Genomic DNA, 15,743 nt, shown 5'->3' with positions numbered 1-15,743 from the left:
AGATATTGGACATCAGTCAACATTGCACTGGGACTGTTCTAGCTTTCTGAGGGTGGCAGAGTTGGTACCAGGAGAGCAGCAGCAACTTTTTAAGTAGTGTTTTTTACAGTTGCTGTGAAGAAAACATGCAGATGTTGCTGAGACAGGTCTGTGCATTGTTCCTGATTGGATGCTTCTTACTGAAAATTATTTTGGACCTGAAAAGAATGGCAAACAGATTGAGAACATCTGGGTACAAATGCCAGCCAAGCTGTTCAAGATGAGTGTAAAAACACATAGATCTTGCACCATCTGCTCATATGAGCAGGAGGGTGGGGCAAAGAGAAGTTATTCTTGATCTAAGTAATGGAATTGATTGCCTTTGACCATAAGGTGTGTTCTTCCTATATCTGCTTAATTCCACTTCTAATCTATCAAGGATCAGGAAGTCCAATGGGACCCCTAACTCATGCTTGTAAATGCATGCTTTAGTACAGGGATGGCGAACCTTTTAGAGACTGAGTGCCCAAACTGCAACCCAAAACCCACTTATCGCCGGGTGCCAGGTGGGCATGGCCCACTGGGTGGGTGTGGCTGTGGTGCTCATGACAGACTGGGTGGGTGTGGCCAAGGTGGGCATGATCACCTCAATGTTGCTCGTGGGCAGGGACACCTGTGGGGGCCGGGCAGGATTGGGGGAAATCCAGGGGGTCTCTGGCAGGTGGGGCAGGGGGCAGGAGGCTCATCCTGCGGGGTGAGGCAAGGCAAGGCGAGGCAGGGTAGGGCAGGGCAGGGGAGCCATTGTCGCAGGGCAAGGCAAGGCAGGGGCTGGGGTGGCTGCTGCCTGACACCATCGGCCCCTCACACAGAGGCCAGTGAGCGCATGGGTACTGGGATGCATCCAGCCACGTGGACCTCGGTGAGTTAGCGGGCGGCTGGTTGAAGAGGGACGATTGCCATCTTCAGGGCATGGCACGCGTGCCCACAGAGAGGGCTCTGAGTGCCGCCTCTGGCACATGTGCCATAGGTTCGCCACCATTGGTTTAGTAGAAAAGAAAAAATGGAGGTATCTGTTGGGAAATTGCATCTCTTTTTTGTTCTCTGGCATTTTCCCCACCACCAGCTTTTATAGCACATCCAGAGCTCTGAGACACTCACAGTCGCTCTAATTCTTTCATGTCGTCAAACGCTCCTCGTTCCACCACATTGATCTGGTTTTCCATCAGCTGCCTATAAGAATGACACAAGAATCAGAAGTTGAACATCTAAAGGGAAAAACAGGGAAAACAGGAAGACAAAGGCACACTTATTAAACTAGTAAGTGGAAGTCCTGTTTCTTTGAATAGGAGTATGCATCTTACTTGAGGCAGGACCAATCCTCTTACGGAACTAAGGCCACCATCAACTAAAGGGAACACCTGGCCTAAACTTTGAGTGATACTGAGACAGAGAAGGGAACAAGATGATTATGTTGTTGGGGAAAATCACTCACAGAACTCTCAGCTGCTTCAGCCCAGCAAAGTCATGTTTACTGATCCGAGTGATATTGTTTCCATTCAGTTCCCTGTGAAAAGAAGGAAAGAAACATCAGCAATGAAAAGATATGCATGTCTCAGATCCACACTCCCCATCAGAAGCTCCCCACCAGATGTTCTCAAAATGTTTTGGCTGCAAATAGGTTGAAGGTTAGTTATAGAAACTGGAGGCACCAAGCTGGGGGAAAATATTATATAGCAGTTCATCTATAAGGCAAGTCATTCCAGCTTTTGTATAGATTATTTATTGAGCTAGTTCATAAACTTAAGGTTCTTCCTGGACTATGACATTTTTAGAAGCAGTCTACTCTCCTCTGTTTCTTCATGAAATTGTTTATCTCATTTTCTAGCCTGTCAGTACTCTGTATTAGTCCCTAATGAAATGAATTTCATAATCAAGAGATTTTTAAAAAGAGCACCTTTCAGAATTTCTCTTCTATTAAGACTGCTACCACTGTACAGGTTTAAATTATCATAACTAAGAAATTAGTAAAAAGTGGATTTGTAAAGTTCACTAAGGGAGGGCAGAAAAACAAAGAATTTAGGTCTGCATATATCAGAGGCATTAGATGGAGCTGAAATTAGTCAAAAATATATTTTGAATATATGCAAATTTAGGTGTGCTATTCAGAATGTAGGAGTGATGGGCACTTTTGTACAGGCTTGAATTTGGGATTAACAGTCACAAGACAATGAAGAGGAATATGATAGAGTGAATCCATTGGAAAGAATGTCTATACCAGTCTTTCCCAACAGACACTTGTCCACATGTGTTGGATTTCAGCTCTTTTGGAAATACTTGCTGATGATTACAGCTGAAGTCCCATGATTAAAGAAGGCACAAGTTTGAAGAAGATTGCTGTATACTTGCTTATTATTTGCATTCCTGAAGGATGTATGCAAACTGATTTTGTATCCTGATATGAACAGAAATTTGCACAAGATTTAGTTTCTGATTTCAAAATCAATTAAACCCCCATAGATTGGGTGACAATGCAGCAATTGCTTTTCTACCCTTTAAAAGTTCAGTTGCAAACAAGTAACAAATCTGCACTTCTCTCAACCCCGCATAGCAGTGATAGGAAACCACACCTGCTAAATATTACTTCACATCGATACAATACTAGGAATGGATCATATCTCCTAACTCTTTGAGAAATAGGACTATAGTTGCTATGAATGATATTAGCAAATTAAAGACAATTAGTTAGTAATAGAAAGGAGAGAACAATAAACAAAGCAATGTTTTCATTCCATACGTTGCAGGAATATCTGAAAAACTCAGGAGGATCTTTAGCCAACACAACATATGTGTTAAACAACACAACATATGTGTTAAATCCAAGAACACACTAGGGCAGAAATTTGTCCACCTCAAGGATAGACACAAACTGAGCAACCTGGTATATGCAGTACAGTGCAGTGAGACATGTGCAGATCTGTACACCAGGGAAACAAAACATAAATGCATGGCACAACATAGGAGAACAAACCCATCAGGACAAGATTCATCAGTCTATCTGCAAGACAGAGGCCACTCTTTTGAAAACAGCAAAGTCCACATTTTAGACAGAGAGTACCACAGGTTTGAAAGAGGGGTCAAAGACGCCATTTATGTCAAAATTGAACAACCTTCTTTCAACAGAGGGGGACGGATACTGCATCATCTATCTCAAGTCTACAACACAGTCCTTTCAGCAGTTCCAAGAAGGCTCCACATCCATTTGCACCACTCAGGTGATCTTGAGGACACAGATAAACTTCCAAGTGGCCTCAACAATTCTGTAAAAGAATGCAAAAGACCAGCTATCTGCAAGGAATATAAATCCTTCCATTCCCCACCACACAGTCAGAGCTGAAGAAGCTTCTTGATTGAGAAGCAAAACGTCTTCAAAGAAAATCAGTAAAGACCAGTTGCCTCTTGAAAAAGCACCTTTGAGACAACCATGACCTGGATGACTGAGAATCTACATGGACACAAAGCCCCTGGATAAAATTGTAAGACAGGAAAAACTGCCAAAGTAATTTTATCCTCAGCTGGATACATTCATAATAATAGTGATTCTCTCTCTACTGCATATTGTGAAGAGAAATTTAAGCCCTGCCAACAAGTTCAGAACCTCTAGAGAATGAGAATTGACAAGGACCTTTGAGAGAAAGTCATCATAGTTCAATAAAGACAACTGCTAGAAAGAGTTTGTCACAGCTGCTAACACTGTTTCAACATTTATGCACCTCAGCAGGTGTTGGCAAACTGCACTCATCAGACAGAGAAGCAGCAGCAGCAGCCGCAACCTCAGACTCGTGATGTGTTTAAGGGCTTTCTGGGGTATAACCCAGTCAGCTTCAACAAATGACTTCCTCAGCAAATTGCCATTTATATTGCTTGTGTTATCTAGAGGCCATCTTGGAGATGGGGCTATTGTCTTGGATACCAGTGTGAAGCAAAAGCACTATCACTCAAATGTGCCAGTGCCCACAGAAATTTACATATTCAATTACAGAAGTACAATAATTGGGCCCGGGCTTTTGCCCGGGGCAATCTTTGTTAGAAGGAGATTGATAAATTCCTGATATAGTGGAACCATTGTGAAGGCTTGATACATACATATATGTATCGCTTTTTCATTTCAATATAGTAACTAGAGTGCATCTCTCTGAAAAGCACTTGATTATCAATTCAGTGACCCTGCCAAGTAAATGCAGTGGTGTTCCTGATTTTTAGCATGATAGTGGAGTGATAGTCCAGCCTGTAGCTCCAAGAGGGAATGTTTTGCCTGCTGTTTTCTTTTTTTTTTTAATTTTTATTTTTAACCAACAAGACAAAACAAAACAAAGCAAAACATAACACACATACACACACAATATATACTTCTTTTTTTTTACAGCAATTGCGTAACGGTAATCTATTATTTACATTTTCCCCCTTATTCTTCTTTAGAATATTTGTCCTTATAGCCCCGTTATTTCTTATTTACATTTTTCTTTCTTCATGTTCTACTTCTTACTAAGAATAATTCATATTACTATTATTATACATTATTATACACATATTTTCACTTTTGACCTTTCCATATTTATTCTCCTCTATTATTTCTAGTCTCCAACCAGACATACAACTTGTTCCATGTTATATAATACTCTGTTATATAATACTCTTGTGCACTTTAAAATGGACAGCTTTGAGTATTGGCTGCATTTGCCAAGATTTTCCTGGTTCATGAAGTGCTAGCAACTATCCTATCTAGAGGAAGTCATCCTGAGTGGTGGGTGGAACAAATGAAAGAAAATTGCTCTCCTAACCAGAGGCATCTACTGGGAGTGGGGAAAGCTGGGGAGAGGGGAGTAAAAAAATCAAGATATTGGTTATAATGGAGTGATCAAGACCCTCCCGCCCCCTTAAAAGAGCAGAGCTTTGATTTATTTATTTATGAATAAAATTTATGTGCCGCCCAATCCCTAGGGACTCAGGGCGGCGTAAAAAATTAAAACAAATATAACAATAAAAATGAGTGCATTCATACAACAACCCCAGGCCTGCCGGAACAGGAAAGTTTTAATGGCTTTCTTGAAGGCCGGCAAGGTGGGAGTAGTTCGAATCTCGGGGGGGAAGTTGATTCCACCACGTCGGAGCCACCACAGAAAAGGCCCTTCCCCGAAGGCCCGCCAGCCGACATTGTCTGGCTGACGGGACTTGAAGGAGGCCCAATCTGTGGGACCTCACCGGTCTCTGGAACTATGCGGCAGTATGCGGTCCTGTAAGTAACCTGGTCCTAAGCCATGAAGGGCTTTAAAGGTGATAACCAACACCTTGAATTGCGTCCGGAGACCCACAGAAAGCCAGTGCAGCTCACGGAGGATAGGTGACATGTGGGTGTACCTTGGTGCACCCACAATCGCTCTCGCGGCTGCATTCTGAACCAACTGCAGCCTCCGAACGCTCTTCAAGGGTAGCCTCATGTAGAGCACATTACAGTAATCTAGTCTTGAGGTGACAAGGGCATGAGTAACCGTGAGTAGAGCCTCCCGGTCCAAATAAGGCCGCAACTGGTGCACCAGGCGAACCTGGGCAAAGGTCCCCCTGGCCACAGCCAATAGATGTTGTTCCAAATTTAGCTGTGAGTCCAGGAGGACACCCAAGTTGCGTGCCTGCACTGAGAGAGGTAAGTTTATCCCCCCCAGGACCGATGATGGACCATCAGGATGACCCTTGGGGGGCAAGACCCAGAGCCACTTGGTCTTGTCAGGGTTGAGTCTAAGCCTGTTCACCCCCATCCAGACCCTCACATCTTCCAGGCACCGGCACATCACATTGACTGCTTCACTGAAAGGACACGGGATGGAGATATACAATTGGGTATCATCCGCATACTGATGATACCTCACCCCGTGTCGCTGAATGATCTCACCCAGCGGTTTCATGTAGATGTTAAAAAGGAGGGGGGGACAGGACCGAGCCCTGAAGCACCCCATAATCGAGGCGCCTAGGGGTCGATCTCTGTCCGCCCGCCAACACTGACTGCGACCTGTCAGAGAGGTAGGAGGAGAACCACCGCAATACGGTGCCGCCCACCCCCACCTCTCCGAGACGACGCAGAAGGATACCATGGTCGATGGTATCGAAAGCCGCTGAGAGGTCAAGAAGCACCAAGATAGAGGAATGACCCCTATCCCGGGCTCACCAGAGGTCATCGGTCAGTGCGACCAAAGCAGTCTCAGTGCTGTAGCTGGGCCTGAAACCAGATTGAAAAGGGTCCAGATAATTCGTTTCATCCAAGGATAGCAAGAGTTGGGACACCACCACCTTCTCTACAACCTTCCCCACAAAGGGGAGGTTGGAGACAGGACGAAAGTTCTTCAAAACAGCTGGGTCCAGGGAAGGCTTCTTGAGGAGGGGCCTCACCACCGCTTCCTTCAAAGGTTGTGGGAAAGACCCCTCCATCAAGGAGGCGTTGATTATCGCCTGGAGCCAGCCTCGTGTCACCTCCCTACTGGCAGAAACCAGCCAGGAGGGGCATGGTCCAATAAACAGGTGGAGGCATTCATCGCCCTCATGGCCTTGTCCACTTCATCAGGGGTCACAGGCTCAAACTCGCTCCAGATAACATGACTAAGACCTGCCCCTGGCATCTCGGCTGGCACTGCCCAGTCGGAGTCCAGGTCCCTCTGAATCTGAGCAATTTTGTCCGAAAGAAACTGAACAAACTCCTCAGCTCTCCCCTGCAAGGGTTCCTCCGCCTCCTCCACTTTAAGAAGGGAGCGGGTCACCCTAAACAAGGCGGCCGGGCGAGATTCTGCGGACACAATAAGTGCGGAAAAGTGAACACGCTTTGCCGCCCTTATCGCCAATAAATAAGTCCTAAGATAGGCTCTTAATAGTGATCGGTCAGATTCAGAGTTACTGGCCCTCCAACGTCGCTCTAGACGTCTCTTGTGGCGCTTCATCTCCCGGAGCTCCTCAGTAAACCAAGGCGCCCTCCGGGGACCACTACCACAGAGAGGTCGCAGAGGTGCAATTCGATCCAGGGCCCCAGACGCTGCCTCATTCAGGCCGCGACCAGGGACCCGGCCGAGTTGTGGACAAGGGAGTCAGGTATTTCCCCAAGCTCCTCCTGGAACCGATCTGGGTCCATTAGGCGCCTGGGGTGGAACCACCTAGTCGGCTCCACCTCCCTGCGGTGGGGGAGTGATGCTCTGAAATCCAACCTCAATAGGAAATGATCTGTCCATGACAAGGGAGAGATCTCTATTCCCCTTAATTCCAGATCATGTCTCCATTGCCCTGAGAGAAACACAAGGTCGAGCGTGTGACCACCTCTATGAGTCGGATCCTGGATTATCTGGGTCAGGTCCATGGTTGCCATGGAAGCCATGAACTTTTGTGCCGCCTCTGAGCGTTCGCCGAGTGATGGCAGGTTAAAGTCCCCCAGTACCATAAGTCTGGGGAACTCCACCACCAACCCGGCTACTGATTCCAGCAGCGCAGGCAGGGCTGTTGCAACACAGCTGGGAGGTAGGTACGTCAGCAACAAGCCCAACTGAACTCGTGAACCCAACTTCAATAGGAGGGACTCACACCCAACAATCTCCGGGGCAGGAATCCCAAGAGGACTCAGGGACCTCCGAGTGATGACTGCCACTCCCCCACCCCTGCCCTGATGTTGAGGCTGATGAAGCACCACAATATTGTGCCATTACTTCCAACTTTAGCCAGGAGAGAATCATCAAATGGGTATCAGTATTATCACAACTGTATATGTAGACTAGGTATCGATTGCTAGATTGTCCGGGAATGTGTTATCAGTCAAAATACCAATTAACCTAAAGGTAAATTGATGAGACTATGCCCACCATACTTTCTAGCTCTTTACAACCTCAAATTATTTTTGTCTTCTTTTGGGCACTTTCCAAATAAATCACTGGGGTGTTCCTTATTACAGCTCTGGGATCTGTAGACTACCCAGCGACATTCTGAATGCCAGCATTTTGCACTGCAGTACAGTAATTGCCCTTTCATTTTTGAAAATTAAAATAATTATAAAAAATAAAATAAAATAAAATAAAATAAAATAATGAATTGGGGACACCAAGGGAAGCATTGCTGATAGACTGGCATCCAGGATTGGGGGCCAAAGCTCCTCTGCATAAATCTGTAAGAATATGGATAATTTGATTTAATCCAAGTGATTAATTTTTTTTTCTTTTTTTTTTTTTTTTGCTCATACAAAGTACAACTTGCTGTTCCCTTTCCCGCAGCATATTCCATCCTTTGTGCCATGGCCATAGGAAAACTACTGCCATTTGGGTTCAAAAGAATGAGGGACATGATAAGCAAGAATGGAAGCAACAGCTCGCGAAAGATTATTAGTGGTGAATCTACTGAACTCTGTAGTAGTCCTTCCACTTCCAAGTCTCTAATCTTCTACCAAAACCAGGCTTAAATGGTGTCTTTCTTCATTGTCTCCTTGTGGCATAATGTGATTTGTGAACCTAGCCAAGGCTTCTTTTGTCATAGAACGCCCAGAATGGAGTTCCGGACCTTTTTTGGATGGAACCTTGTAGGGTAGGCAAGGCGGGTTATATGACATGTGTGAGTTCCGGCACCTTTTCTTTTTACAAAAAAAGCACTCAACCTAGCTATTATGGCTTGCACTTGGGAATTTGCATTATGTGTAAACAAAGTTACTATGATTTCTTCATCAAGCTATTGCTTAAAAAATATGGATTGAATATACATTTCACATTATTTCCTCTCTGCTACTGGAATATGCTATCTTACTGACTCGGGCTTGTAATCAATTTGCCGTAAAGTTAATAAAGACAGAATGATGATAAGAAACACTATTCTTAATAATATTGGCCTATATGGGAGGTAAATTTTAAATAGCAAAAACATCCTGTATAAAAATAGCAGCCTTTTTATAGGTATGTGGACTCTGAAAATCAGCAGCATCTGATTAGACCCATTTTGTCTATAGACCCATTTTGTCTATATAAGATGAAAGGCAAAGGTAGTTTTCACCCCAAAACTTAACTTGTCCAGTTAAAGAGCTAGAAATTTAATTTATATAACACATGTCAAAAAGAGACTAGCAGAGCCAGGGGGAGGAGTCAAGCAGGGAATTAATCTGGAATCTCTACATAGTCACAAGAGGGCAAAGTTTGATCCCCCTTGAATGCCATTGAACCTTATCTGGTTTGGCCCAGATGCAAATCAGCAGTCTGAGAAGACTCCTGTGTTAAAGGCATGAACAATAAAATAGCTAATTGAATTGGTCATGTGTGAATCTCAATGTTCACTTCTGACAATAAACTAAGCTTGTTTAGTGTTAACTTTCATAAGGTTTTTTTAATAGCTTAATATATTGTATGAACCAAGTTTATTCGGTAGCCTATGGTTCAATATATTATGTAAACTCAGAAAAATTGGTTAACTCAATAAACATATTAAGCACGTTGTATGAATACAGTCAGTAACAAGAATCAAAATTACTCAGAATACCATGTGAACTCTAACCCTAACCTTATCTGTCTGACTGGATTCTCTCCAAAGGACAACTGGCCAGTGGTAAAGGAGGTACAATGTGCAACAGAAATTTACTTCATGACTTCTATGAGTTCTATCCAAGGCAAACCTCATGCTGATTTTTTTTTTTAAAAAAAATATGTAGCATTATTATTCTTAACCCAAAGCCTTGCTGATATGGCTGTAAGGGTGATGTATGAAAAAATCAATAATGATATTCTTGATACTTTTCAAGAAAATAAAGTAACAATAGCCATTTTGGGAAAGTTATCCTTTCTGTGCTGCTAGGACCATTCCCACATACTCATTCTGCAGGAAAGCCTGGTTCTTTCTGATGGGAGCTCAAGTTCCATTTCTGGCTTATTTCAATCAGGTATAATAATAGAGCTCATTTGATGTTTAACATTACTTTAAGTATTTTAAATATAGGTAAAGAAATCAACTACACACAGAGCAAAACATCAATTAAATAAATGAGAAGGTTACAGGTGTGTCTTTAAAAAGTAAAATAAATTACACAGGACACAAGAGGTTGTGTTCTTTCAGAACAAAATCATACTACTGTAATCATGCTTCACAGTTAAAACTGTCAAATCCCCAAATTGTTCCCCCACCCAGCAATGTTTAATTAAATAAAAAACAAAAATATATTCTAGGACTGGAAGTTGGAAGAGTGCAAACTGTAAATAATACTATGCTAATAAGAGTCAGACATGCCTGTATGAGGCTGTGAAAATCTGCCACATGCAAGAGGTTTTGATGTTTCACATCAGGAATTCACTTGCCCCATTTGATTGCAAAGAATCCCTAAATATAATTCCTAACTATTTCTGTACAAAACTGCCTTATCTAACTGTAAGTGACAATAGATCAGCAAATGTTAATCAATAACCACTTAGTAATACTGCACTAGTTCCAATATGTGGCAATTCCCAGAAAGGTGGCCTACTATAAGGAGTCAGACTAAGGGTGAAAAAGGAAATGACAACCACTCCAATATTTTTTGTCAAGAAACAAATGTATATTCACAAACAGTAATAATGGAAGATATCTATCCCCATGCTTAGCATCCATTGAATTATTAGAGGAAAGCGGAGGGTCTGAATAACACTGGTGTTTTTCCTGTGGCTGGATTAAAGCCAAAAGGATAACTATATATTGATGTGCTCAGAAATTTGATGCCATTGGTACATGGTTAGTTAGAATCTTACTCCAAGGAGAATATAATGTTGTTAAAAGCTTAAATGTCAAGAATGAATGCTACAGTTCTAGGAATCAACAAATAGATATGTACTGGAATGGGAATATAAGGAATATCTTCTATTATGGACAACATAAAAAGATAAGAAGATGGAAGTAGCCTCTATTGCTAAAAGATTATCAATGTTAGTACTAGTACATCAATATTCTACAAGCAATAACACTTATAAGCCCTAATTCGTCACAAAAATAGATCTTGCACTGATTGCTAGACAATAAACTCCCTGCAAAATTACAGCTTGAAAAAAACAAAATCATCAGACTAACAAGAAGCAAAACAAAGTGAAATGGTTGCCTGCTGTCATGTTGAAAATAGCTGAAGAAAAGCAGAAAGTAAAAAGCAACAGACAGAAGAAAAAAATTACCCAAGCAAATACTGAGTTTCAGAAAACCCCAAGAAAATATGAAGAGTTGTACAGTATTAAATAGGCAGTACAAGGAAATTAAGGATAGCAATCAAATAGAAATTAGCCAGTGTTAAGAAAATAAACAAAAACAAAAAACAAAAATATTTTACACAGAAGTAAGCATGATTAAAGGTAAGACAAGTCTACAGGAGTAAAAAAATATATAAAGGAGAATAGAAAATGGCATGAAAATACAAAAGATCTATGCAAACAAGGTCGCAGATTTGATTATATATATCATGACTCAGTCACTAACCTAGAACCACTCAAAAGTATTACTAATAATAAAGCTGCAGAACATGACACGCCAGGCAGAACTTTTTAAAATCTTACAAGATGATGGAGTAAAAATGCTACATGGGGTTTGTAAGTAAATATGAAAACAAAATACAGGCCGAGGGATTTTTATATTCCAGGACGAAACAAGGCAGTGCTACAGAATATCCAAACTACTGAATAACTACTTATTTCACATACTAGTAGGATAACGCTCAAGATTTTTCAATCCAGATTTCAACATTACATACAACAGAGGCATCAAAGAAATAGGGAACCTCAAGATTGCATGGGTAACATCCAACAGAAATGGAAAAGAGAATTTTAAAAAGACATATTTAACTGCAATTTCTTTTAGTGTCTAGACCATAAGAAATTAGAAAAATAGAGATACTGTGCCTCTCGCTTAAATCTTGTAAAATATGTGTGATGACAAGAGGCAAGAATATGGAGTAACTAAAGGTTCAGAATTGGGAATGTTACAAGGTTTTATATGATCACCTTATTTATTTGATAAATTAAAAGCAAACTATTCAAGAAAAATGCCATACTAGGAAAAATGGATACTGGAATTAAGATTGTTGAAAGAAATATCAACAGCCTCAGATATGCTGATGATATCATTTTGGTACAAATGAGGAAGACTTAAGAAGTTTCTTGCTGAGGTGAAAAAATGTAAAAACTGTTTGCTGCGCAATGTTTTTTTTAAAAAAGAACTATGGTTATGTCAATAGATAATTTCAACTCAATGCAAATATTGGAGAAGAAGTTGTAGTAGTTAACAGACTTTATCTCAAAAAAAGCTTAAAAAATGTACAGGGATAGTGATTGTGATTGTAGCCATGAAACAAAGAGAGTTCTGCTAGTTGGGGGGAAAGGCTATGACAGAGCTAGACAAAATAGCAAAGTGGAAAGATATTAAACTTAGTGTCTATATCTCCCAAACATGCCTGTGAAAGCTGACAATCAGAAAGGCTGAATGAGATAACTCTATTCCTTTGAAATGTGATGGAGAAAATAGTGATGGTTATCTAGGCCTCCAAGAAAAACAAATTATTCAATACTAGAAGAAATAAAACCAGGTTGTTCACTAGAAACCCTGATCATTATGAAAATAAAGCTTAAATATTTCAGACACATAATGCAGAAGCCAGAATTACTGGAGAAATAAATGACTGAGATGCTTAGAAAAACCAAAGGCAATCAAAGAAGCTGATGGGGGATAAGATGGCTTGATAAGTATTATCATTGTTAACTCACACAGCAATTCAAAAAAGACAGTTGCTGAGAGACAGTGATTGAACAACTGAAGAACGAGAACCTGATATGGAGAACAACAGGTTGGAGAATATTTCTTTTTATGAATCATATTAGCATATTACAGTCCATTCAAAATAACAGGAAAACAATTATAGTGAAAACCAATACAGAGCAACAAAGGTAAAATAGGATATAAAGAACAAGAGGGAAAGTTTGATGGAAATTATCATCACCTATTTTATTTTATTTGTGTTCCACCTATATTATTTCTACAAAAAACTCGAGATGGTGACTATATCCAGCACTCCTTCCTCTTCCTATTTTCCCCCCAAAACAAGCTTATGAGGTGAGTTGGGCTGAGAGTGACTAGCTTAAGATCACCCAGCAGGTTTTTATGGCTAAGGAAAGACTTGAACTTACATCTCCTGCTTTCCAGCCTGGTGCCTTAACCACTAGATCAAACTCCCACTTTAATATTTTCAGCTTTTTTTCCTCTCCTCTTGTATCTACTGCTGCTCATTTATTACATTATCACCTAATTAAAAATAGCAATAAAAGGTTTAAATAAAAACAATGGCCTCTATAATGTAACTTTAATTTAATCTGTTCATAGTTCTTTTCCAAAACTCAAATAAAAATTAGTATTTTTCTCTTACATTTAATTTATATTTATAAAGCCAACCTTTCAATATAGACATGAATAATAAGACTAAGAAGTATCACACGTACTTTTAAAGAAAAAAAACATGTAGAATGTTGTTCCTAGCAATACATTTTTTACATTTCTTTGACCTTTTCATTACCATGTGTTAATGCCAATGATGACAGAACCAGGAGAGCAGACACTGAAGACAGGAAAAGGTGGGGAATAAAAGAAAGTGAAAATATATAAATGTCTGATGAGATTCAGATATGATTTGTTGTCAAAAGCATCACATTTACTGATTAAAATTTGTTGATTAGTGAATTCTATTTGCACGATGTGAAAGATCCATAACTGGATATCTCCATTTTTTTTCTTTCCCCCATTTTAAATGATATACGTTGGAGGTGTGAGTTCAATGTGAGAGCAGAAAATAAATAAATAAATAAATAAATAAATAAGTTCCAAAGCAAGTTCAATTTTCCAATCTGAATTCTATCTTAATCACTTCTAGTATTTCACTTGTCCTAAGAGAAAATACATGCCCAATATCCTCCTAAATCAGTGATTCTCAATCTGTAGGTCGGGACCCCATTTGGGGTCAAACGACCATTTCACGGGGGTCGCCAAACAAGGCTATCCGCCATTTTTCCCCCTTTTCTTTGGCCACGCCCTGGCACCCGGTGATGTATAAGTGGTTGGGGGGTCACCACAATATGGGGAACTATATTATGGGGTCACGGCATTAGAAAGGTTGAGAACCACTGTCCTAAATAATACCTAGTTCTGACATTGCAAGCAGACTAGGAAGTTCAAATCAGTGATCTGTCATACTTATGGCACATTACTTTGGATAGATTTTGCAACTTTCTACCAGGCTTAAAAACTAGTAATCTGGTAGGGTCGGCTTATCCCAACTCTTACAAAACCTGATGTATTGAGTGATCTGAACAATTGTTCCACATCACCTGTCATTCCAACCTGATCTTCATGCTGAAATTCATCTAGAACCCCAGTGAATTTGGCTAGAGGAGGTGAATCATGGAAATCATAGACCCAAACAACTGGAGGGCGCCTACTCTTGATAGTTCAGAATCCAATTTTGTACTTTTTCAACTTAGAGCTGTCCATCAGATTCTTGTGAACCAAAAAACAATGCCTGCCAAATCACATTTACCATGATTTTAAGCAACTAAATATTCTGGACAAGGTGTTAGTGGAAGTATTTCTTCTCCACAATAAAATCAGTATAACCCTTCCTACCCTTCTTTCCCTCTTACACACATATGTGCACACATATACTCATCCAGCTGTACAAGGCAAGGCAACACCTTTTCTTTCTCCTAAGCCTTTTTGTGTTTTTCCTTAACAAGTCTAGAGAGTAAACAAAAAGTGTTAACCAGGGGTCTTCAAACTTGGCCCTTCTATGAGTTGTGGACTTCAACTCCCAGAATTCCTCAGCCAGGAAAACTCAATCCAGTCAAATAGATATAGCAAGAGTATATCAGAGTGAGTTCTCTTCTCAATCTCACCATTAGAGAGTAACTGAAATGCCTGAAAAATATTAAGCACAAGATAAAAGGGTTTTTTTTCCCCAAGAGCAGAATCTTTGAAGCATTAAAAAGTGCATCCGTCTTGTTTATTTATTTGTATCCCACATTTTTTTCCAAGCGGTTAAAGGCAGTGTCAGGACTGGATTACAGCCAACTCATGCGCTAAACCCAGCTCAGAATGGTGACTCTTGGCCTTTCCGTTGCTTAACTGAAAAGATTCGAAGACTTAATAAGTGCTGAAAACTAGAGCTGATTGTGGCAGTGAAAGATTAAAGGGCATGATAGCTGGGGAGAAAAACCTCTGTGCTACCCTATTTCTCTTGATGCCCTAAGCACATACTTATTTTGCTTAACAGTTAATTCAGGATGGATATTTCCCCTGATTTTACCATAGCAACAACCCTATGAAGCCATTTGGATCAAGAAGGTATGTTTAATACCTTAATTTTTACAATATATTGATGCCAATGAACAGGATGCATCGCTTGGAATTAGATTTTAGTTTGGGAAATAAATAGTAATTCTACCCTGTCCCTCGGAAGTGGCTTTATTCTATTCATAGAATATGAAGTCCTGTGGGGAAAAGGGTTGTATGATACTTGTATGTTTTCTCAAATACAGCAAATCACAGATTATCCCATCCCCATTATGCCATTCCTTAATCCTTGATCCTTGGTGTAGCAGTTTTATGTAAGAGATTTGATCTGAAATCTGACTTTTTCCCTCTTCTGTCTCAGAAACACAGGAAAAGCTCCAGTAGCTCTTCCTTCAAAATAAGATTGCCATTTTTCCAGCATCAGAATG

The 15,743-nt window shown here is 40.6% G+C and overlaps 1 protein-coding gene across 3 annotated transcripts in view; it reads right to left on the bottom strand.

The window, feature by feature from the left end:
- The window catches only part of SLIT1 (slit guidance ligand 1), a 153,811-nt gene that overhangs the window by 124,676 nt on the left and 13,392 nt on the right, over positions 1-15,743 (bottom strand). For all 3 annotated transcript variants that reach the window (XM_039331113.1, XM_039331111.1, XM_039331112.1), the window contains exons 2-3: positions 1,472-1,543; positions 1,138-1,209 (exon numbers count right to left, since the gene is read on the bottom strand). In XM_039331113.1, coding sequence (XP_039187047.1) covers positions 1,138-1,209; positions 1,472-1,543 — 144 coding nt within the window. The remainder of the gene's footprint in view (positions 1-1,137; positions 1,210-1,471; positions 1,544-15,743) is intronic.

This window comes from Crotalus tigris, unplaced genomic scaffold (assembly GCF_016545835.1).
Source record: "Crotalus tigris isolate CLP2741 ecotype Arizona unplaced genomic scaffold, ASM1654583v1 scf7180000024434.1680833, whole genome shotgun sequence".
Taxonomy (NCBI): Eukaryota; Metazoa; Chordata; class Lepidosauria; order Squamata; family Viperidae; genus Crotalus; species Crotalus tigris.
This window is presented reverse-complemented; position numbering and strand designations above follow the sequence as displayed.